At 38.4% G+C, this 24,143-nt stretch overlaps 1 protein-coding gene across 2 annotated transcripts; it reads left to right on the top strand.

The window, feature by feature from the left end:
• The first annotated feature begins 9,310 nt into the window (after positions 1–9,310).
• On the top strand, positions 9,311–19,324 carry hnf4b (hepatic nuclear factor 4, beta). Of its 2 annotated transcripts, none has more exons than XM_085269691.1 (10): positions 9,311–9,716; positions 11,863–12,034; positions 12,363–12,457; positions 14,065–14,171; positions 15,260–15,415; positions 15,520–15,607; positions 15,709–15,861; positions 16,967–17,224; positions 17,423–17,506; positions 17,749–19,324. In XM_085269691.1, the coding sequence occupies exons 1-10, from the start codon at positions 9,611–9,613 to the stop codon at positions 17,790–17,792; spliced, it is 1,263 nt and encodes a 420-aa protein (XP_085125817.1). In that variant the 5' UTR covers positions 9,311–9,610; the 3' UTR covers positions 17,793–19,324. The 2 variants fall into 2 exon arrangements, with proteins under 2 accessions (XP_085125817.1, XP_085125810.1); XM_085269684.1 differs by having other exon boundaries at positions 17,405–17,506.
• Positions 19,325–24,143: the final 4,819 nt, after the last annotated feature.

Raw genomic sequence — 24,143 nt, 5'->3', positions numbered from 1 at the left:
GCCAAGAGAGCAGCCATTTTCCTTTCTTTTTATTTATTTCACATTTGGCTGAGCAGAGTAAAAGCACACCACATTTTCGTCTGACTCAGCCCCAAGAGTCAGTGGTTACATTTCTGAAGTCAGGACAATACAGGCCTCTAGCTTTCCATTGTAACAATCCCACAGATACTGCACAGAAGATATCCCTTTGGAATCAATGGGTAACTATGTTTGTTTTATTTTTGTATGAAGCTTTTCTTTTTAATTATACCTTTAAATATAAAAAGAAAAACAAGTGTTTTTCCCAGAAGGTACGTCAAATGTTGGTTCCTCAGTATTGTTTTCACAATAAAACGCTTGTGGTGGAGTGTTTTATCTTTCAGGAAGAAAAAGAGAAATGCTATTGAACACTGTGTACTGAAGGTAATGTGATTCAAGATAATACGATGATGAAGGCACTATTACACATTCACAATCATCCCTGAAAATCGTTAGGGAGCCCAGCAGGGATAAGAGTAAAATATTTGATCATTCGTACACACACAACTTTTTAACATCTATTCTCTCTCTCTTCCGTCTTACTGAGGTGGATGTTTTGACAGATTAAGCAATGGCATGATAGCATGCCTCTCCAGTTCAGAATTGTGTGTGTGTATGTGTGTGTGTGTGCGCGCGCACGCCTTAGGCTCCTTAACACAAAGCTTTAAGAGAAATAACGCTCCTACATTTTTAAATTTATTTTCCTAACGTGATTCTTTTATTAATTGTAGAGAGCTCTCACAAATGTTGAATCCCATCTGCCTCGTGCAATTTGGCTCTCAGCGGCGAGGTCACGATCACATGGCTGTGCCTTCAGCTTTTCTGAGCTTGATGTGAACAATGTGCGCTTTCTGCAAATAGCCTTAAATGGGCCGCTTCTACAGTAACACTCCATAAATATGCCAAAAACCTCGAACAGCAAAAAAGGAAAAAAAAATCACTTTTATACCTGTTTTTAAAATGCTTGCACAGTCATTTCTCCTTTTCTCTCTCCCTTCCCTTACTCTTCCCACTCTGGAAATGTGCTGGAGAGCTGACAGGGTGCTAATTCACAAACAGAAAGAAAGGGCAAAAGCAAAGATGTGATTGTAAATGCCAGTGCAACAATATAATTCATGCAGTGTTTGTTGTTATCGGTGACAATTCTTAATAGTCGCATTGGGCATCGGCCAAACTCCTTGCTGATCATTGCTTTCCCTTCCTCTAGACATGCAGTGCATCTGTCCATCCGTCACTTCTTCCCTAGTCTCTCAAAAAGAACCCAAGCAAAAAAAAGGGGGTTATCTGCTCTGAATAATAGTCATCAGTGCATTTTAAATGCTGAAACACACTGCTGATACACCACTGTAGGAGGCAGGATTAAAAGCTACATTTCTCTAACAGATCAAACACAGAGCACATTTTTACATATATATATAAACCCAAGGCACAAGCGGCACCTAATTAAAGTATGCTTTTCAAAAACACTAACCCATATCCACGTGTGGATATGATATTTGAGCAGAGGGCAGCAGGAAATGAAGAAGAGGGCAGAGGCTATCCAGTCTTGCACTTTTTTTCTGTCCTGAGACATTTCTGCACAATCTGATGAAGACGCTAAGCAAGGGTTGATTGACAGGGGTGCTAACCTTGTATCAGCGGTCACAAACGATTTACAATGCATAAAGACAAGCTAAAGAATACAAAACGTGCAGGGCAAATGTTACAGCGTTTGTGATCCATGGGAAAGTTGCACACCAACCAGATGGATAATCAAAGCGCTGCTCACCACACTTTTTTACTGTCCAATCAAAATAACCCTTTATATGCAGTGTCATGTAATTAGGTACATTTAGATTCAACATAATGAGTCTTTTTCCCAGCAGATACTTTGACTCATCACAATAACAAAAACCTGGGTGTTTCTGATAATAATAACAATGGCTTTGTTCTGTTGCAGTAAATTGCTTTTTTTTTTACATCTATGATTTTTCCACTGTGACATGTCCACAGTAAAGAAATGAAAATGTCTCTGTGGAAAAAAAAGAGCCATAGTCACAAAAGAAGATCATGTCATCTTCCATTCTAATGAAGTTAATATAAAATCCTTTGAGGATTTATTGCATAGTGCTTATAATATGATTGAAAAGGATATGTTTTCAGTGAAATCTCATGGCTTCCTTGAGGACCTCCCCTGCTGACCAACCAAGAAATCTCTTCCAGACATTTCTCTTTCAGAAGATTGTCATCTTTATTTGTAAGTGAAAAGGGAACCTTGTCACTGCCAGTTAATTTTTTTTTTTTGAAATGACTAAAGAGCTATGATAGCTATAAAATGAGCCGCACTGTTCACACATCTGCATTTTCCATCTAACCTTTGATTTGCATTGGTGCCGTCTGTAATCCCTCAAATGTGACTAATGGGAAATATTAAGCACAGGTTTAGGAACAAGTGCTTTTAATTAAAATGCTGGCTCACAGAGGAGCTTGGAAAAAGGGGAGGTTTTTAAACATTTTTCACAGCACTCTTTATGTTTTTATTATTCTTGCAGTTCTCAGATCTTAAAACAAAGAAAGACTATTTTCAGAAAAAATCTCCAAAGTTAAGTAAAGTCAAGTAAATAAATGGCATTTTCTCCACTGACGCTTTAGAAATGGCAAAAACGTAGAGGCACTGCTTCAAACTGTTCTTAAACCTGATACACTGAGCACTAACACTTTTTTAAAATTCTGGATTTTCTTTTAACAAAACAAGGAAGGACCTTAAAACAGATGGGTGGCACAGAAAAGCGGCTCTAAAGGAATAAACACAAAGACTTGCTTTATTAATTCTGACAAGAAAAGAGGCTCTCCACTTAAGCCATTCTTGAACTCCTGTTAACAGTAGTCTGTTCAACCCACATCTTACGTTACTTAATCAACAGCACTTCAAGACTTTCAAAATCTCAAGGTCATAGTGACATCATGACCTTTGAAGAATATCACATAAGGACGCATTCACTATAACAACACTGATTTAAGAGCTAGCAGACTGAAACACTTGGCTTTGATGTCAAAACTCACTTCACTGCTGCTAGCAGCTCTAAAAATGAAACATAAGCCGGTAATAATCGTGCCATGGTTGTGATTCATGTGCATAAAGTGTGCATAAAGTGCTAATTTGATTCTTTAACACTCACAAAAAAATTAAAAGGGGTTGACTTGAAAGCAAAAGTTTTGAAAAGTGGTTAACCATGACTATTCCCCGAGATGGAGATTTTTAAAACACTTTAGGATATATAGTCATCTGACTTCTTGCCAAGGTTAGTTTAAAATGATAGATACAACTCAGATGTGCGATGTAGCTACATCTGTATTCTTGTTTTACAAGAAGTTATCTGCTGGTGCTTGGGATGTTCTACCGATTATGCTAACTGGTTACTGTCGGCTGAACTCGCAATGGATACATACACATAGCTGCTCTCACTCAAGCTGCTGCTGAAGCATCGACATTCCTGCCCTCATCTATGGCTATGAGCTGTGGTTAGTAACTGAAAAAATGTAACTGCAGATACAGCAGAAATGAGCTTCCTCCGAAGGGTGTCTGGACTCTCTCTTACAGACAGGATGAGGAGTTTGGGCTTTTGGGAGGGACTCAAGAGCAGAACTCCACATCAAACTGAACCAGTCGAGGTGGTTTGGGCATCTCAGTAGGATGCAAAATGAATGAGACGTTCCAGACATATTCTACCTGGAAGGAAGCAGGGAGCAGACCCAGGAAAGGCTGGAGATATTATATCCCTCAGTGCCTCACTGGTTAAGCTGGAGGAAGTGGCTGGGGAGAAGGAGGTCTCAGCTTCTTTGTTTAGATGGCTGCCCCACAACCCAGACCCAGACAAGCAGCAGAAAATGGATGGATGGATGGAGAGTTCATGTACTTTAGACAGTGGGGGCATTAAAGTGATTTCCAAAAGAATGGCTGCTTAAACAAGTATTTAATACTGATGTAATTTATTTACTTGAAAAAGTTGTAAACTGTAAATATTGTTCTGATGAAGACACCAAGAAAGACCCGTCTGAGCAGCTTCAACTGGCTTTCATAAGCCAACAGTAGAGAATAAGTCAAGTCAATTTTATTCATAAAGGTCAGAATCAAAATTGTTTTGAATGGCTTTGAAATCTGTGCACCTGCCAAATTTCCACCTATAACATATTATATGGCCAACTTTGTGGATGCACCACCACCATGTTAATGCACATGGCTTTGGAATGAGACCGTTATTATATCAGTCATTAGTAAGAGTAACATTTGGGTGTTTGTGCACTTCACACACATGTGTGTCCCACTCCCACAGGAGAGCTACTGTACTCAGCGAAAATCTTCATGCTGGTATGATCGATACAGAATACAGAGCGGATCAAACGGGTCTGATCCCGTCTTGAGCCTAATCATGGTCCAGAAGGTCTACAAAGGGGGACACAGTGTCAGAATTAGACCAGCAGCGGAGGATGGTGGCCTTTTTTTTTGTCACGTGGTTTGATCATTACATATGGAAGTTGGACGCACTGCTGGAATGAAGCGAGTCAGTGTGATGTGCTCTGCTACAAATACATGCACTTTGATACATACCAACCACATAAACACTGTTGCACTCCTGTTCATGGCAGAGGTATTCCCTGATGGCGCTGGCCTCTTTCAGCAGGGTAATGGACACTGACACACTGCAAAATAGTTCAGGAATGGGTTGAGAAACATGACAAAGAGTAAAAGTTGTTGACTTAGACTCCAAATCCCCCAAATTTCAGCCCAATAAAACATCTATAGGATGTGCAGGAAAAAGTCTGATCCATGAAGCCCCACCTCGCTACCTAAAAGGACCTGATAAAGGATCTACTGCTAATGCATTGGTGGCTGATACAACACTTTGTTCAGAGGTCTGGAAGAGTCCCCCTGAACTATGTGGCTAGTAAGCCTACGGGGAGCAAAGCTGTTGTGGCAGCAGAAGATGGACCTATACAATATTAGTTTTAATGCTGTGTCTGACTGGTGTATAATGTGTTTTGTGATTTATTTAATTCTTTCTTTCTTTTTTAAGCAGGGGTGGCAGGCTACTTAGTTTTTACCTATCAACAGCTATAAATCAGTTAATGGTGTTGCACGGTTACAGTCCTATTTAGTGATTACTGTTTTTTTCTATGACACAAATTCACTAAAACAATGAACTAAAGATGTCTCGATATGCAGCTTCATGCTCAAAGTTTCATGAAGCATTTAGCATTACTGCTAGGCCACATATGAAGCAGGACACGGTGCCTTCATTAATTAATGCCTATGAAGTATGATTACAAAAAATAAATAAATATAATTACTGACCCTTTTTACATATTTTTACTCACAAAATATTATTTACATGGCTAGGTAGTCATCATGTAAATGGTGCCGATTTGCTTTTTCAAAACAAACATGGGATACTGCTGCACTTTATATGTTAGCTTTATTTTCTAACCCTACTTTGAATGCTAGGTGATACTGTAGGGTCAGGGTAAGAGAAAACAATACAGTGTCAGTTATGGAGATAATTTAGACAAACTACCGGAAGTTGGAAGCTAGTTATGTGTAACATTAACAGTTGCAGCCCTGCGACTATCTAGCTATCTTAAGCGCTTTAATCTTAAATTCTACTTGTTTTTAACTTAAATACTTCAGTGTTGGCTAAGGTGTACCATTTTTCTGGCTTTTGCAGACATTTAATGGTTAACAATGATTTAGTAGGTCGGTGGTTTTCACACTCCAGTAACGGGCATACTGTCATAGCTGACTTTTAGCATCCTTTTCCCTGACTTAAAGCCCAACTCTTAACATTTCCGTAGTCTCTTTAACATTAGGACAACGTACTTGTGTTTTGAGGACATCGTTCTGGCATCTTAATGACTGAAAACCTTCTCCGTCCACTTTTTTCATTCCTTTCCGAGCAAAAAACTACAGGCGACAGCCGGAAGTGACGATTCTCCTGAAACAAGACTTATTCTTTACAAGAAACAAGTACACAAAAAACAAGTTACTTTACTCATCAGGGCAAAAATGTACAACAAATTATAATTTAACTATAAACAAACTTATTAGCCAAATCGCTTCAGCTAACAAGAATATGAACAACTTACCACAGTTTCATGAAACGTTTTATATGCATCTATTGCATTGGACACCACTTTAAGTTTCCATGTCAAACAACGTCTGTGTTTCATAAATAGATGGCTATTTTGGGTAGGTTTTTAACCTTAAAACTAAAAGTTATGTTAAAAATTACTTATTTTTAACTTGTGTTATTCAATTGGCCATAAGGGTCTCATGGCACAAGCTTTATTCAGAGCCTTTTGCAATTCACTGAAACATCATAACCCCTGACATTGTTACAATAAAAAGTCCAATAAAGCTTTTCCTGTTCCCATCAAAGGGTCCTGCAGCTGTAAGCCTTCTAAAGTTTCACCCTCCTTTTCAGCTAACAACACCCATCCCTCAGGAATACTGTGACAATGGAGCTGCAAAGACAAAGCGCTCGTCACCTGTGTAAAGTCTGTATGTGTCTGTCTGGAAAAGACATTGAAACAAACAGGTTGAAGGGCCAACCGGAGGCTCTTTCTCTCTCAAAATGCCTCCCAGACCTAGTGGTGTCTCTGACAGGCTCTCTCCTGGTGAGCTAGCCTCCATGATGAATGACCACCTTTCCACTCTTTATCGCCCCACTAAATCATGGGCTTACCATGTTTTTATGACCAATTTTTGCTGCTTTGTTTTACTTTCCTCTAGTTTTGAATGAAACTCCAAAGGCTGAGGGCTTATTATTGAATTGGTATTCATGTTGAGATTGGAGATCTAGCTTTATTAATCAAATTCACTGAGACAAATGTGTCAGACCTTGTTTGGACCCGAGTAATGCTCCACGGAGAGATGCTCTTATCTAAAGAGCATCTATTTGTAGAATATTTTATGTTTTTATTAAAGGTTTCCCTGCGTGGTGTTGTACAGCACTTCTTTATTTTATTTTTGCTGTAATTCTGGAAATGTATAAATTATTGAAATGAATTAGGTTCGAACTTGGAGTTGGTAGTAGCCCAGAGATGAGATGGGCCAGGGTCAGGACATAGAGCCTGAAAAAAGGCTGGACAATTGAGATTGCTCTGAGTTTATGCCTGTCCAAGTCCTTATAGGCTTGCTTCTGTCTTTAAATCTGTTTTCTGTTATGAAACCCCAAAACACATTGCAAGCTTTGATATATTTATTTAATTTTGCAAAACATAAAGCTGTATAAAAATCTAATGTTATTTTAGATTGTTGTGTCAATATAATAGAAATAGTAATCCTTAACAAGGTCTTAGCCTTCCTGTATCTACTTCATATTAAAGTTTTATAGTTAGAGCTTTCTGCAAGTTTTCTGCCAGGGTTTTCTGTAGTGTTTATATCAATAAGAGCTGAGACACCATAGAATAAATTTAGGTTGTCTTCTGTAACTGAAGCATCAAAACTGTGGTAATGATTGAAGTGTATAAATCGTCTTTCTTTTCTACTTTGTATAACTGGTCAAATAGTCTTATATTGTAATGCACCAGCTGATGTTACAGCTGGAATGTTAGTCGTGTGCATGATGACGCTTGTTGGTGTTTAGGATCAAAGAAAGTAAATCTTGAGTAGATGTGCAACAAACATTTTGATCTTGTCCTTTTCCAAGCTTTGGCTCCTGCAAAGCAAAGCTCTGGCCAGATGTAGTGTACTCTGTCTCCCCCTAGTGGGCTTAGAAAAACCGTCTTTTCTTCTGAGTGACAAACTTTCCAATCTTAGGGGAATAACATGGCCTACACAGATAGGAGGAAGAAAATTAAAAAATTTTAATTTATTAAACATTTAATGACCAAGAGCTGATCAAAAGTATTTTGCACATATTTTGCACATAATTTTCACTATCCTGCTTATCAGTGATGGAAAGGGTAGACAATCAATATTCACAACTCATTTTTAACCCTTTTATGTTAGAAACCCACAAGCCATAGAAACCCATTCTGTAGTCCACTTATGGCTTTGGGGGTTTTATGATCAATCAATCACCTAAGCAAAGCTTGAGTGTGTGAGCCACTGCCAGGGGAGGTCTGACCCACGGCCTAGCATGACATTGAAGGAGGGAGTGCTACTCACCCAGGAAATCCCATTACACCAAAGTATGATGGATATCGGTACTGGGGAAGCTCATATGTGGTCTGACATATAATTTGTTATAATTTGTAAAAAATTGTGTGACGATGCTCACCTTTCTCCCTGTCTTTCACATTTTTAGAATTCTGTCCCTTAACACACCCTGACTTGAATACCTGAAGTCTAAAATCACACATCGTGGTATATGTGCTCTCTTTGTATCTCAGATCATACAGAGTTTAGACTGTGAATGTCTATCCTAAAGTCTTACACCACAGGTATACTTCCATCCTTTTGAATCTTACAACAAACAGAGCATCTCTGATTTTTAATCGGAGCTATATTTTCAGAAGCAACAAAAAGAGCCAAAATCAACATCAGTTTTTTTTTTTCAAACAGGTCAGTTATCTTGCTTTTAAAAGTAGCAAGTATACATCAAGCATACATGAAGTATACATCAAGCTACGGTTTGCTTTTTGCGTTTTGTTTTTTTTCCCTGAGCTGTAATGGCATTTTCTGAAGCAACCGCAGTGAATGAAGAGACAACCTCGGATTTTGCACTTTTGTACAGATAACCTGAGGATTTCAGCACTGATCAATAAGACCAAATATACAATAGTCTGCTTATGTGAAAAGGTGAACAAAAGAGGGATGTCTGTCTCTATCAAGCAAATAAAATACCTTCTATCAGTAGAAGGGAGACAAAAACAGCGATCCTCCGTAAATAAATGTCACTTGTGCCCCCTGCAATGTGGCACCGTCTTGTATTACTTACCTCAAAAATTAAAACAAAAGGTTAATCAGGCATGGCCCGTACTCTTCTCAACAGTCTCCCATTCTGTTTGTTTATGCTACATCACTCTTCAGTGGCATATTGATTGTCCAAGCTAAGAGAATACCTTTCCTAAAATCAATGAAAGACATCCCAGCATGTAGTCTTTGGATTTCTTTGTCTTTATTTGATCACATTTATCTTCCTAATAAAGCTAGATAAATAAATAATAAAAAGAAGAAAAAGAGCAAGACATTTATATTTTTAACATCTAACTAACACTGGTCTTATCTATTTGTGCTCGTCACAGTGAGCCAAGTTTGTCTCTGAACTTTCCCCTCGATATGCTTTGCAGATACAGATAAGAAAAAAAGCAAACGGACAACGACCCAATTTGAGTCAATGACAGGTTACTTGAGAGGACCGTCATGGTGCAAGCTTTTCAGCACACCACAAGAATGTTACAAGTGACATTTTAAAGAAGATTAATACCTGTAGAGTGGCTCAAGAGCACAAAGACAAAAGCTTTCAAACAATAGTGGGAACGAAAAGAATTGGAGCCACACACGGGAAACTTGTGAGGGATGAGAACTAAGCCGAATGCATGACCTGGAAGTTAAAATTGACACTGCTGGAGCTTTGCATATCTCAGAAACCCTTCACAGAGTCCAGAGACCATGAAGCTTACTGGGACTATCCTTAAACTGGAGTGCACTCATGGCAGCACAGAGACTAAACTGTTAAACAACATGATGCTGGTTCCTCTACGAGCAAATAAAACAGGTATGATGAGCTTTCACCTAAATTGCTCTTGATTACAAGTAACGATCTTCAGAGTGTTGTCCACTGTCACACCAAAAGATACTGAAACTGCATAACTGAATATTAAAAAGAGATCTGCTTTGAAAATGCATCACTTTGGGGATCTAGTTTTTGTTTTTGTTTTTTATTAATTAGTCCAGCTAACCTTATTTTAATACTTGAAATTACGTCCAAGTGTGAAATGCCACAGTTTCACAGGGTCCAAGGTCCAAGTCCATAGTCCATATCGGGCATTGTTGCATAAAAATGTTTATGTATAAGGCATAAATTATCAAAATAGTTGCAGATTACTTTTTCCATAGGTCTACATCAGTTTACATTCTGATCTATTGTCATTCTAATTAGGACTCTGTTGAGCTGAATCAGCCCCTTTCCTTGCCAATTTAAATGAAGAAGCTTCACTACTAGGCTGCTCTTTAAATCCAGATAACTGCGAGGCAAATGTATTCTAATCTCTTAATTCAATCTAGCTGATCTTTGGCCACAGAAAGCATTTCCTTGTTAAATTGAAAATCCCTAGCTGCTTCATCTGCCTAAACTAAGTGTGCAATTTACAGACATTATAGCTGGGGGCATGTAAAATATGTGCATTAGTGCAGGAATATTACACCAAGATGGCATATTTGATGGTCAGTGCTTTTAAAGCGAGACAGTCCTGAAACAATAGGGGTAAGATGCAGTTTAGAGCAACACGGTGGGAGGCTGAGTGCCCAGTGTAAAATTAGCCAGAGGAGAGTAGTGGACTTTGGTTCTTAACTGGCTTCTAAACTGCTTTAATTAAATGGGGAATTACCTTTTACTCATGGGTACAGTGTTCCTTAGGGGTCCATGCCATTCATATACAGCTGATATCATTACCTATAACCCTGCTTTTATTATCCTCACACTGTTCCAGCTATGAAGCAGTGCGAAGATGATTCTGAGGGGTTCAAAATCAGCACCTTTCTGCAAATTCATCTCTGTGTACAAAGGTATTATTTTCACGGAGGTGAAATATGATTCATTACGTGTTTCTGTTAATGGGTTAGATGGAAGTGTAACATAATTAGAAAGCAGAGTACAGTTACAACTTAAATAGATGGTAATCAGAAGCTACAATCCTAAAATGAATCAAGGATGAGCTGATCGGAGTTGGTCAAAATATTCTACGTGACCTCATAAAATACTTTTTGGCAGAATTCAAGACTTGGTTAGCTAATTGTGACAAAAACATCACATACATGTCTAATATGAAAAGATAATGAAATGGTGATATTTGTAACATAAGATGATAGCCAGAAACGCACAACCACACTAATGCTTGTTTTCCAGACTGCTTCTTGTTTATTACACACTTACTCACCTTACACCAGCCAGTTGGATGGTGACTGTTTTATCACATGTAGCCTGCCCTCAGTCACAATTTGAGTTAAAACGCAAATGGAAACAGAAGCTCAGAGACAGGAAAAGCCTCTCCAACTTATAACACTGCTTCTCAAAAAATGCCTTAAAGGTACATTCTGCAATCCTGACTCTTGCACAATTTATCTCCAAGAGGTCAAAGGTAAGGTCTGGACAGACATGGAGGTGAAATGCAACATAACAGTGTGGTAGACACAAGGTGGTTTTCAGTGTAGTTTTCACTCTAATGTAATGGGGGGGAAGAAAGGTCAAGGCAAAATTGTGTTTTCTTTCTTTCCAAGTAAAACATCTCTATCGGTAACTCACTTGATCGGTGTTTAGTTTAGGTAACATCATTTTTTGAATGTAGCTTTCATTCACAGATTTACATGCAACAATAATGTAATGCAGTAATAAGTGGTTTAACATGCTTTAAGCTGGAACATTTAGATTCAGGTGAAAACATTTTAGTTGTAACCCACCACTGAAAACAAGATCATAAAAGATCCTCTGTATCACATCACAAGTTTGTTCCTATCAAAGTGGACGTTCTTTGGAGTATGGCCATCTTTCTGTTTGTGTTGTTTAGAAGCAGCTCAGAGATATTTACTTATTCGTTTGTGACCAGCTAAAAAGGTTCATAGAGAATCCCACTTTCTTACAGTGGACGGCTAGTCAAACCTTTCCTCGCAGGCATATTATCTGAATATTTTCTGCTGTCCCATAGGTTCAGTAGTGTCAGCATCCTCCTCATCCCTGTCAGGGGCCGATGGCGCAAAGACGCAATGCTTCATATGTGCAGACAGAGCCACAGGTAAACATTACGGTGCACCCAGTTGCGATGGCTGCAAGGGCTTCTTCAGGAGGAGCATTCGCAACAACCACACTTACAGCTGTAGGTGAGTACTATCATAGGGCCAGCTGATTGCTGTACAAAGCATAACAATTTTTCTATACCTAAAACAAATCACCAAAATATTAAAATGAAGTCTTTGGTTCAATGGTTTAACATACTTTGAGCTATAACATTTATATTCAGAAAGTACATAACTAGCAAATTTAAAAAAAATGAATAATGGAGCCTTACTTGACCTCTGCTGCTCACTTTAAACCTGCAGATTAACCATTCAGTGCAACATTAGCGGCGTAAATTCTCTGAAACAGTTCAAGACTGAACTGTTTGTGCTTGAGATGAAGTTCTTATGCAATACGACGCATTCGTTTCAGGTTCGATAGGCAATGCATTGTGGACAAAGACAAGAGGAACCAGTGCCGCTATTGCAGACTACGAAAGTGTTTCAAGGCCGGAATGAGAAAGGAAGGTTAGAGTTAAGATTTTCTTTTTTGTGTAATAAAACTTTCTTTTAGTCTTTAATTTGAAAAAAAAAAAATGCACTTAGCTATAACAACCTACCTAAAAAGGTTCAGCTGTACCTTATTGAGAATATCCAGGACCTCACATTTTGCTCTGTACTTTTACATTTAAACCTGTCTACTTCAGTGAAAAATAAAACAATCAATATCACTTCATCAAAAAAAGCGGAAAAAAAAATCTTTCTTGAGAAACAGTGAACGTGTCAGTGTCAATTTCCAGGTGTGTTTACGTGGACCGTGTCTATCGTTGGCTTTATCTTTTATCGACTCCTACTGAGAAGCAAGGAGAAAGCGATGCAATCAAAGGAGCCTCGTTTCACATGAATAATTAACACAGCTGAGCACGGCCAAATATTTGCTCTCCATTTTTCTGGACAGCAGTTGCTCACAACCCTTTGAAGTCACGGCCAGCGGTGTGCTTTTAAACGTGTATTTCATTAATTTGCCTGATTTGCATAACATGTTCTAATAACACTTTCAAGTACAGCTGTTGTGGTAACGGATGAGTAAAAATATTGAACAAGTCTCCAGTATCGTGTTATTTTGTACTCGACCTCCAAGTAAGCCGTGTAACTGTTTACTCCAAAACTAAACTTAATTTATGTTCCACAGAAGGCTCATTTGTGACATTGTCATGCAGCACCATGTCAGTGAAGTACAGAGGGACCCTGCTGGTGCTGCTGCTGCTCCTTTTCCTCCTTTAGTTTGATTAATGTGCTCCAGATTGGTTGCTGAGAGGACACCTCTGATGACTGATTACTCTGACACTTGGTTGTGTTGTCTGACTTTGTAGAGCCATTTTAGAATTAGTCTGAGGCCATCCAGATTGCCGTGTTTCTAATGACACTTGCGGATGGGTCAACAACATGTGATGACATCTTCCCTTCAAAATATAATCTTAATCAGCGAGCGCCCAAGCCTCCACATCAACTGTTACTGTCAGTAGCAAATGTAAAAAGCTGTCAAAAACAAAATGTCACATTAAAGCACATCAAACCGAAGAAAGTCTACACGGCTGGATTAAAATATTAACGTCACCAGGTTTACATTTAGATGTACTACATACTTCTTATTGGTTCCCCATACTTCCTCTTCTGCAACTTTATACTTACCAGTGATAAACCTTGAGTAGGATGTTGCCAGCATTATATGAAACATAATTGTGCACCCATTCATATCACATTTCATCATCCTCTCAGTTATTTCATATTAAGGAATGTAACATTTACTCACTCGATACTCCTTTAAATCCTGGAATAGAGACACTTAAATATGCAAACAGAAGGAAACTTAAAGAGGCTCCCGGAGAATTTTATTTTTATCCAATTTGTGCCACATTTCCCGAGTATGCAGCATTTGGCGTGGCTAATATAGCCATAAACAGCAGCTTCAGTGTCACGGGGGATAGAGGGACTCTGTTGAGATGAAGAGTAGGGCATTTCTTTCGGGATGTATTTGCTGAGGAGGCGAGTAAAAAAAACAGTCAAGTGCAGGACTAATGTGCGGAGATGCCAAGAAGCTTGCCTGATGGTTCTTTCCTCTCTTTAATGTCCAGCTGTTCAGAATGAGAGAGACTGCATCAACAGTCAGAGAGCCAAGGAGCAGACAGTGGGCACTTTGTCCATCAGTGTGCTGCTGCAGGCAGAGACCACTGTTCAGCAGGTAACACACTACTGGTCTTAGATGTTATGTTCTTTGGCAGAAATTAATCCTTTTTTAATGTGTATACCACTTTTTTTAAATCATTTTAGAAATGATTTAAATAAAGCTAAGAGATGAAAAATTCTAAGGTTACATGATTTTAATGAATTCATTTTGGTTCGCAGTAAGCCAAAAAGTTAACTGAATTTAACAGAAAAGGAAAATAGTTTTGATCCTTAAGTATTAAAGATTAATCTGAAGTCAAATAAATGCAAGACCGCAAAAAGATGTTAGAGCACACAGCTACTGAACAAAGTGATTCTTCTTAACTGCCCTGCACTTATGAGCCGTCTTTTAACCTTACAGCAGTTACAGAAAGCATTTATTTGAAGGACCGTTTGGGTGCATCTCATGATTAGAGGGCAGCCACTAACACTTGAGCCACAGGCGGCCCACTCATGTGCATTTGCATGATATTTGAGCCGATGTGCTGTTTTTAAAACAGCAGTTATCTAAATTCATTTTTTAAAAGTCTGTTATAATTGTTACACTTTAAATGGAGACTAATATCCAAATTGGATGAAGTGTGCAAAAAAGGGTGTAGTCGATAACACTTCTTATACCTGTAATTTGTTAAGTGCTATGTAACAAACTGTGTTGACACAATGGCTAATATGAAGAAGTAATGTGATGTTACAAAGCATAAGAGTTGGTGTGCTTTAGCATTTGTTATCAGGCAGTCTTCAAGCAAGTTTTAAGTAGCACAATGTCACGTCAGACAGTGTCTCTTAGAGTGATTTCTCTTGTTGTACATGTAAGAAAATAGGACTTGGCATTGTCTGCTTTTACATAGTATAATAAGAAACTCAGTAGGACACCATGTAAGACTGCAAGTGTTTGTTATCAGGGTTTACTGCAGCATAGAGAGACGGTTGGTACACTAATTACAGCAATGCAGGAATTCTGAAATGGATTGTTATGTGGTCCAACTGATCCATTTAAAAAAAAAGAATGTTTGTGGTTTATCTCCTTAATCGCGCACATACACTAAGGTTTACATCCATGGTACCTGTTTACTGTGAATTCAGATTATACTTTGTTTCTTTCAGTTCCCAGCACTTCTCTCTCCTAGGAGCCATGACATCACCACCAAGAAGACAGCAGGTGTGGGAGAGGTGTTCGAGTCCATGAAGCAGCAACTCCTCCTGCTGGTGGAATGGGCTAAACACATCCCAGAGTTTTGTAGCCTTCCAATAGATGACAGGGTACAAAGAGGAATGAACCTTTTATACTAAACAGCTAAGATATATCTGTCCATGCCAAGTTTGACTCTTTATATTATGTGAAACCCGTGTATGTGTGCTTGCAGGTAACCCTTCTACGAACCCACTCTGCAGAACATCTTATCTTAGGGGTAGCAAGACGCTCACTGCCTTACAATAATGTCATTCTTCTTGGTAGGACAGATGTGTTCTCTGTAGTATTTTGTGCATTGTAGCCTGAACTTCACACTTAAACTTCTTGGACGTGAATGACTATCTTTTTCTTAATTGACTAGGTAATGACTTTGTGATTCCACCGAGAGGTGCAGAAGTAGAGATATCCAGAGTGGCATTCAGAATTCAAGAGGAGCTGGTCAAACCTCTCAGAGAGCTGGTCATCACAGACAAAGAGTTTGCTTGCCTCCGGACGATTGTCTTCTTTGCCCCAGGTTAGTTCAGTCAGCATGTGAGAAGGTGAATGAGGTTGATTTCTGTTTGCCCTTTTCTATTGCACTGAAAAAAGGCTGATTTTTTTATGTTCTCTCTTGGTTTATTGTTCTTGCCAATTTCAGCTATAGTTTAGTCTGAGCGGTCTGAGTTCAGTACGTTTCAGAGAGATTTTCTAATATCAGGATGTGGTGGCATTCTTGGCAGTCAGGCAGAGAGGCTGCCTGCTTAACTTCATTCCCCATTTACCTGTTGTGGTAGGGATAGACCGGAGGTCCAAACGGTCTGAACTGGCAAACATATTCATCTCTGTCCAAGACAGAGATGAATATAATCAGTCATATTCTAGGTTTGATTTCAATTATCCACATATAGTTCATTCAGCCCTATTTTTTCATTTGCACTTGAAACACTCCCATCACGCCTTTCCCCTAATTATACAAAATTAGCCTTGTATAAGTAATCACACCTGTCAAATAGATAACATTCAACTGGAGAAAAAGTTTGTGAATTTGCTATATTTCTGGATAATTATTACCGTAAAACGTCAACAGACTCTCACACAAGTCCAACTAGCTTCAACTTCTATTGGGTTTCAGCACTTGAACACCATCCTGACGTTTGTTGTCTTTCTGCACCACCTACTGTGCGTGTAGATTCAGTCCACAGATAGATATCTTCTGTAAAATAGTGATTGCATAACTCAGAATTCATTGCTGCATTAATTAAGGAGAGCTGTGCTGGCCCAGACACTGAAAGGCAGGCCTAATCAACAATGTCTGTTTTTTCATGCTTCAAACAGAATAGTTCTTATTTAGACTAAAAAATCATATTTCACATAATCTATCTACAAAACATTGTTCCAACAGGATTCTGGTTTGTCTTCATGATGATCAGTTGGTCAGTTCTTATTCAGTGCATTTCATTCTGTGAGGATTGTTGATATTATTTTTATCATTGTCTTATTGTTTCTTTTCTTCTTTCATTTACATTTTAAACTTATGGTTACCCATGCTTAGATTAAATTTGACCAAAGTGCATTTATTTAAGTGGTTCCCTTATACAATATTATATTTACATAAGACTTTCTTACCTTATGTAATGCAGACTGTTCGGGACTGAAGAGTCCTCGGGTGGTTCGACATCTCCGTTTCCAGGCCCATCTTCTCTTAGAAGAAGCAACATGTGAGCAGCGAGGAAGGTTTGGGGAACTCCTGCTGATCCTGCCTCCCCTGCAGAGTGTGGCCTGGCAGATGGTTGAGACTCTTCACTTAGCACAGCTGCTTGGCGAGGCCAAAATGGACAGCCTGCTGCAGGAAATGTTACTAGGGGAGGGAACTGAAACGGGACAAGGAGTCTGTACAGGTACAACAATCTGCTGCTGTGTTTAGTTAAAGGAAATGTACAAGAAGTCTAAAGTGAGCTTCAACTGACATCAAACTTGAAGCTGAGTCATTTCCAATACGCAGCAGTATATATTTACACTAACTTTGCAATTTTGTATTTTCAGTGTTTATTTTCTGTCACTCTTACTGTGTGCTTCAGTTTGTCCTGTGCCTGCAGGAAATGACCCTACTCAAGACCAGCAGAATGACCTGAATGCTTCACCTGCAACCTTCCCATCTGTGATCTGTCATGCTTCAATGGGTGAGTATTGACTGATCAAACCATCACTGCTAATGTAACAGCTTATTTGAGAAACTTTGATTTGGAAGCTATAGCTTTTTAGTAACGACGTAGCAGATCTTCCTACTTTTAGCGGTTTTACGACATCAGAAAAAGAAGCGTATTTAAATCAGCATTTAATGGGTAACACCTGAAGCTGAAACGGAAAATAACTGATATGCACTGAATCCTCGTGTGCCATTAAATTTTTGTATCTCACACAGCTCCTACAAGTGGCTTCCTTGCTGCCCACATAGACTGGCACTGAGGTGTACAGACATGGAAAGTCTGCCAGCGTGCCCACAACATACCGAAGGCACCTGTCCACACCAAGAAACCCCTTGAAAAACAACTTAACTGAAGAAACCGGGAAATTTTACAAGTTCGAACCAGCAAACATACTAATACTCACACTCAGCTGCATACATACATAGAAAATAATGTTATTGTTATCTGAGAAACAACAAAAAATATAAAGTTTATATTTTATACAGGAACTCATGAAAAATTGGAATAATGACATGCAACACTTTGTAATGATGAGTGCAAAAGAAAGCTAAGGCACACACTACAGTAAGTATGGTTAACTAATTGCTAACAAATTATAGCATAATACGTAGAAAGCTGAAATGCAAAATCCATCATCTGTCAGCAGAGGGCACAAAAAGCCAGTGCTTGAACATATTAGTTGGAGCTGTGGGGCTATTGTTTTATCCCAAATGAAAGCCTTGACTAATGGTGTCAACAATTTGCAGCGGAAATAATTAAAGGAGTGTAATCCCCACTGTCAAATCACTGCAAGGAGCGCAAACGTAACAGAATATTGCCTAAAGGAAAAAAAAAGAATATTTTAAATAAAAACAGTTATCACCATCAACCAGATACCTGTTGTACCTGTTCCTGAAAGAATTCACTTAGATGAGCAGTGAAGGTTGTTATTAGAAAGGTTTGATGTAATGAGTAATGAGGGCTCAACAGCACTGAAGCTTAGAGGCTCAGCAGTAAAACTCAGTGGCAAAATTATGGTCTGCAACCCGTTTCTTCTTTCTTGCTACCCTCATTGTTTTGTTACCTTCATCCCCACAAAGAAATCCATCCTCTCCTCTACCATGGAGGCATGGACAGCAATACTCACAGCAGTATGTATAATCTAAACATAGTATTGACTGTTAGGTCCATTGTCCTGAATATCTACCACATGTGCTTTCCTATAAAACTAAATACTTAGATGTTGTCTTTTAAGACAACATCAGGTCGGTGACATATTAGCCTATTCTTAACTAAGAATCATCAGTTTTGGAAGAAGTATATAAAACAATATGTAACTTTAATGTGGTTTGGTGTAATTCGAGAAAAAGAATTGCTTCTTCAGCAAAGACCCTGGAAATTTTCTGGAAGTTTCTATTTCCTTTACAGCAAATGCAGAACAGTGTTTGGCACAGAAAGTATGCCCCAACCACATGTTTGACGCAGAAGAAAAAGAATAAATACACTAAAAGAACTGTAAATTTACGATTTTAAAAAAAGTCCTTTTTCTAACTTTTCTAACTTAAATAAATACATTTTCCTGCTTGTTTATTTTAATGGTAGAGCACAGAAAATTAAAGGAAAGTTAAAGAAAGGGGTTTTTTGTGAAAAAAAAAAACAAAAACGTTCTGTCTAAAGAAAGACCTTTTTTGATGGCTGAATCAATAGATAGTGTAGTTGACTCTTTCTCTATTGCCCTGAAAAAAACAACAAACAAAATGATTGTCCAGCAACTTTCCACAAACTTTTCCTGAAGTTAAAAAAAAGAATAAATGTAAACAACATGAAGTGATTACAAAATCTGAGGTTTCAAATTTATCTGTGTTGACCTACATTCACCAATCAGCACGTGTGGGAGAATTGAGAAACAGTTTTATCATGTATGGGAGGATATTTGGAAACAAAAAGACGAGTGGAAAAATCTTCAAATGGGCATTTTTTCTGAAAAGCTTTCTGTGCAGCAACACAACTCTTAAGTCAGACTCAGGTACTTTTAATAATATACGGTGCCAGCAGGACTGCTTCACTGAATATAGGCTAAATAAACTTGAGTTTCCCAAACAGACTCTGTCACAGCATTCATCTTTGAAGGGTTCAGGTTAGGGACTGTAATTACGCAATCATATCTATTTGAACTGACAAATAATTAGAACCTGATTGTTCATTTTTCACATACTCGCCCAGCACTGACTCTCACAGCCAATCAAACAGTTAATTAGGCTTTTAAACGGGAACACAAGATAGCTGCCAAATTGGGGTCCTTGTCATACTCGGGTTTCATTGTCACTGTAAAAAGGTAAGCAGTGACACTGCTGTGATGTCTTTTTACTTCCCAAGGGCCTGCTGTGAGGCAGTCTATTGATCTGTCAAGCTCAGCAGAGAGCGAAGTGATGCTGAAGTGTTAAAAGCTGAATACTTGCTCTCAGTTGTCAGTGTCATCCCTTACATTCACAGTGGAGGGAGTCCAGAGGCAGGGCTTTTTTTTTGTCTCTGCTAAATGTTCTTTTAAAAACAATATTTAACCTCTTTAGTTTCTACATCAAAGATCAGCTGTCTGCTTTTCATGTAGGAGAGTCACAAATTTGTTGGAGCTTCTTGGATTTCTGCTGTACAAATATTGTCCTGTGTTGAATCGCCCTCTTAAAGGGCATAAAGGGCTTGATTATGACACAGTAATATTTGGTTGTGCCAGGAATTCAGAAAAAAGAAGGGAAACGATAATATCAGCAAACCAAGACATGTTAACGATCATACCTTCAGCCATTCAAGTTCTAAAGTTTTTATTGAAACCACACGAATTTCCAAAATTTGATGACCTGTACCATTTGGAACAAAAGAATAGTACACAGAGTTAAGTAAGTTAAAGTAAGTTAAACTCGGATTTGTGAAAAGAATAAAAGAAAGACTGAGAAACTCTTGTGGTAAATCCCATAGTTTAAAGACAAACACATGATTACAGATTGTTAGTATTCTAAAAAAGTTTCAAACTCCACAGATTGATGCTAAATCTCCACCTCATGGTTGACATCCTTCGAGAAAAACAGTACTAAAGTAGCATTGATTTTCTGGAGGAACTCTGCATAATGTCCGAGTGGTATGTGCAAAAGAAGAAACCATTAAAATTTGATGTGGATACTATGCATCTTTTTAAAAATAAAAAATAAAAAACATCTGAAAATATGGCATTCATCTTATTTTAAGATATACTCATTTCTGTATTACAAGAGTTATATTTTGCTTAGTCAATGACAAGAACAGCTCATGGTGGAAAAAAAAAAGCTGCAACTGAAAGGCTTTGTTTTACCCAATCTTGTAAAGTTGCTAAATGTTGGTCTACGTAACAGTTTTGGGTTCTATAGCCAAGAGACCAAGAAAACATAAAAGAGACGAAACAGAAATAGTGGATCAGCCACTGTATTACTTAAAACACTAAGTACATACTTATCAATTGCAGGTAGCAACACTTTTTTGATAAAGCTTATAGTTAAGACTAGATCAGTTGACCCTGAACAAACCCTTAATATTGCTGCACTAGTCTCTAAGTGCTGCAAGATTTCATGTAATATACTGTGATGCACTGCGCACTTCTCCTCCACTCACCTCCTTTCACTCCCTACATGTTTACATAGCTCTGCAGAATGTTGACTGTCTGTGCTCTTTCTTTCCTTGTGTCTTTCTTCTTTTCTCTTTTCCCCACACCCCTCAGCTGGTCATGGCAGATGGTTGCCTTGCCCTGATCCAGGTCCTACTGGAGTGTTTCCTTCTGTTAAAAGGAAGTTTTTCCTTCCCATCGTAGTAAAGTGCTTGCTCATAATTTAATTGTTGGGATTTTCTCCCAAACACTGTAAAGTACGTCCATTACACTAAGGTGACTGTTGGTTTGATCTGTTGACCAGTGAGTTTCAGACCTGCTGCCGCTTATACCCTGAAGATCGCTTGTGTGATTTTCCATTTAGCTCCCATACTCTCCATCTTACTAACTTCAAACAACTAAAAAAAATCACCTTAACTTAAATAAAACCTACACTATCGTTGCCTTACATTTCTATTTCTGTCTTGTACTGAAGTGTGCCTTTGCCACTATTTCTAGTCATTTGCCATTATTATATACTACCATCATGGATAACAGATAGTCCTTTTTGCTACCAATAGTATTGCTTTTGCATCACAGGTGGGAGAATTTCTACGTATACATCCAAAAATAAACACGTCTGTTTCCCATTAAGGCAAAGCTGCATGTGTCTTTCTATCCAGACCAGTGGGTCCACCGCCCAGATGTTTTTTCTGCCCCCCTCAGGTAGGATGAACAGACAGCAGACTTCTTTGTATTATGTGTTTGAAGCTGTTCAACCTAAATATAGCTGTACAGACAGCTGCTCTTGCTTTAATTTCAATCAGGGATCCTGAAGGAACAGGTAGAACTGAATGTTCACTTAAATTATTCTGTTGTTAAAAAAACAACAACAACCAAACAAAAAAACAAAACACTCTTGCTTTGAAGTAAAAGTGATTCCTGCTGCGTCCTTCTTGAAGGGAAAATGTTGTATTTTTTTTTTCATTTGTTTTGTTTTTTAACCCTTCTTTCTTGAAATTAAATCCAAACAGAACAAAGGTTCATCCATCCCTGGAATGTAGCACTTATTGTTTTCAGGCTTGTATAGATAACCGAGGAAGAAAAAAAAAGGATCTGGTCTGTTTTTAATACTCTTACAAAGTTATATAACTGTACTCTACTGCCCAGTAAACTTTAGATTATTTAACTAACGGAGACAGACAAAAATTGCAGTGTCACCATAAATCCAGAGTTTAATAGTGTGCCAGTCTTTGATCAGTTGTTTAAGTACAACTATAAATAGAATGGATTCTTCCTAATGCTGCACAAGGTCTCTGCTTAGTGTATTTTGGAAAAGAAAAATGTCCTCAAATCCACCTTATTGATATCATTTTGAGTCACGGCTCTGTGTTGAATGTATAATTTTCACAAGGTTCTTAAAAATGACGAAGAAGGCTTACTGGTCCAAAATTCACAATAATAGAAAGGAAGGAAACATGACTGCTGACACCACAGTACAATGGATTTAAAGATTGCCCAAAAAACGTGTTTGTTCTGTAGAAGTTATGGAACACAGGCCACGGCATGCTTTCTCTGAAAGATTGATGATTTATGTAGTTTTGATAACCCGAGAAAAGGTCACTTTAAATAACCACTCACAGCAAAGGCCCAGATCCACAGTCTTCTAGATTTCCCCTCCAGGCTAAAAACTTGAAAACAGCCACACAGATGGAAGTCTCATAGTCCTGAGCAACTGAGAAAATCATTCATCTACACAAAGGCGTTATACAAAAACTCAGTGTGTCTGCTGTTTATTAGACAATATAGATCATCAGAGGCCAATGCACAAAAAGACAAACCAATAACATTGGCCTTTCCCACTTACAAGATTGTTATAGCACTTTTATCTAGTTTTCTCATGTGAAACAGTGCGTGTAAAACACCCTTTTATACCGATTGTAAAATACTTGCTTTGAAATAGGTGCTATAAACATACCCAGTCTGTCTAATGACCTAACCTTACCTAAATAAAATGTGAACATACTACATACCTAAAATGTAGAACAACAACTACAGACCTCATAAATAGCCATGTGTAAACCCTTACAGGGAATTATTAATTCTATCATGAATACACGACAAACTGCAGAAATAAAAGGTGAACTCTGTTGTGTTTATACCCAGTTAATTACAACATATTACATTGATATTCCTGTTAAAACTTATGAGGCACAGTACTTGCAGAAGGCAGCACTTACTTGTGTTGCCTTTGAGTCCTGAATGAATGCTTGTTTAGCACATTTTCAGTATAAACTGGCTGCTACTTCTGTGTTGACCTGCTTGGTTTGTTTGGCCAGGGGAATTCTGGGCAAACGAGTTCAGACGGCGAGGGGTGACGTGGGGACGCAGTAACAGCTGTGTTTGCTAGGACAAGGCAGAGACATGTGTTTGGTTTCTCCTCTGTGTACCTCCCAAGAGCTCCACAATGCTGAAGTTTGGCCACTTGAATAAAATGCACATCCAAATTAGGGCAATCCACATAGTACACACAAAAATACAAAGAGAAAGACTTGCGATTGAGTAAAAAAAATGAAAAGTTGAAAGTTGAGTGAGAAGCAACACGACTGGCTGTTGGCCACTGTGATGCAGGCAATCCTTGAAATCCCCTGCTTACACAGTAAGAACCAAAACTGCCACATAGGCTCATAATTTGGGTTTTTCCACTGTGAAGAAGGACACAGAAGCACAGGTCTAATCGTCCACGTGTTCTTTGTTGAGTAATGTCTTCCATGGTGTGCATTAGTTTCCAGTAATCAGTGTATCATGTACATGTACTTATATCTTGGTTTAAGAATCTGGTAATTGACAGGTGACGTCTTGAAAGTCAGATGTGAGACATCGAGAATTAAAAATTTTATGGTTATGTACCAACTCAAGAACAGCTGTGTTCTCGGGAAGAAAGCACAGCCATGTTTTGGTTTTCTTGTCTTCATACCAGAGCACTACAGCGAGAGAGAGATAGAGAGACAGTGGGAGAGC

This window comes from Mchenga conophoros, linkage group LG1 (assembly GCF_057382185.1).
Source record: "Mchenga conophoros isolate Kocher_MC1m ecotype Shallow Benthic linkage group LG1, M_conophoros_male_GT1.1, whole genome shotgun sequence".
Classification (NCBI taxonomy): domain Eukaryota; kingdom Metazoa; phylum Chordata; class Actinopteri; order Cichliformes; family Cichlidae; genus Mchenga; species Mchenga conophoros.
Note: the sequence above shows the minus strand (reverse complement) of the source record. Positions and strands in the feature narration are given on the sequence as shown.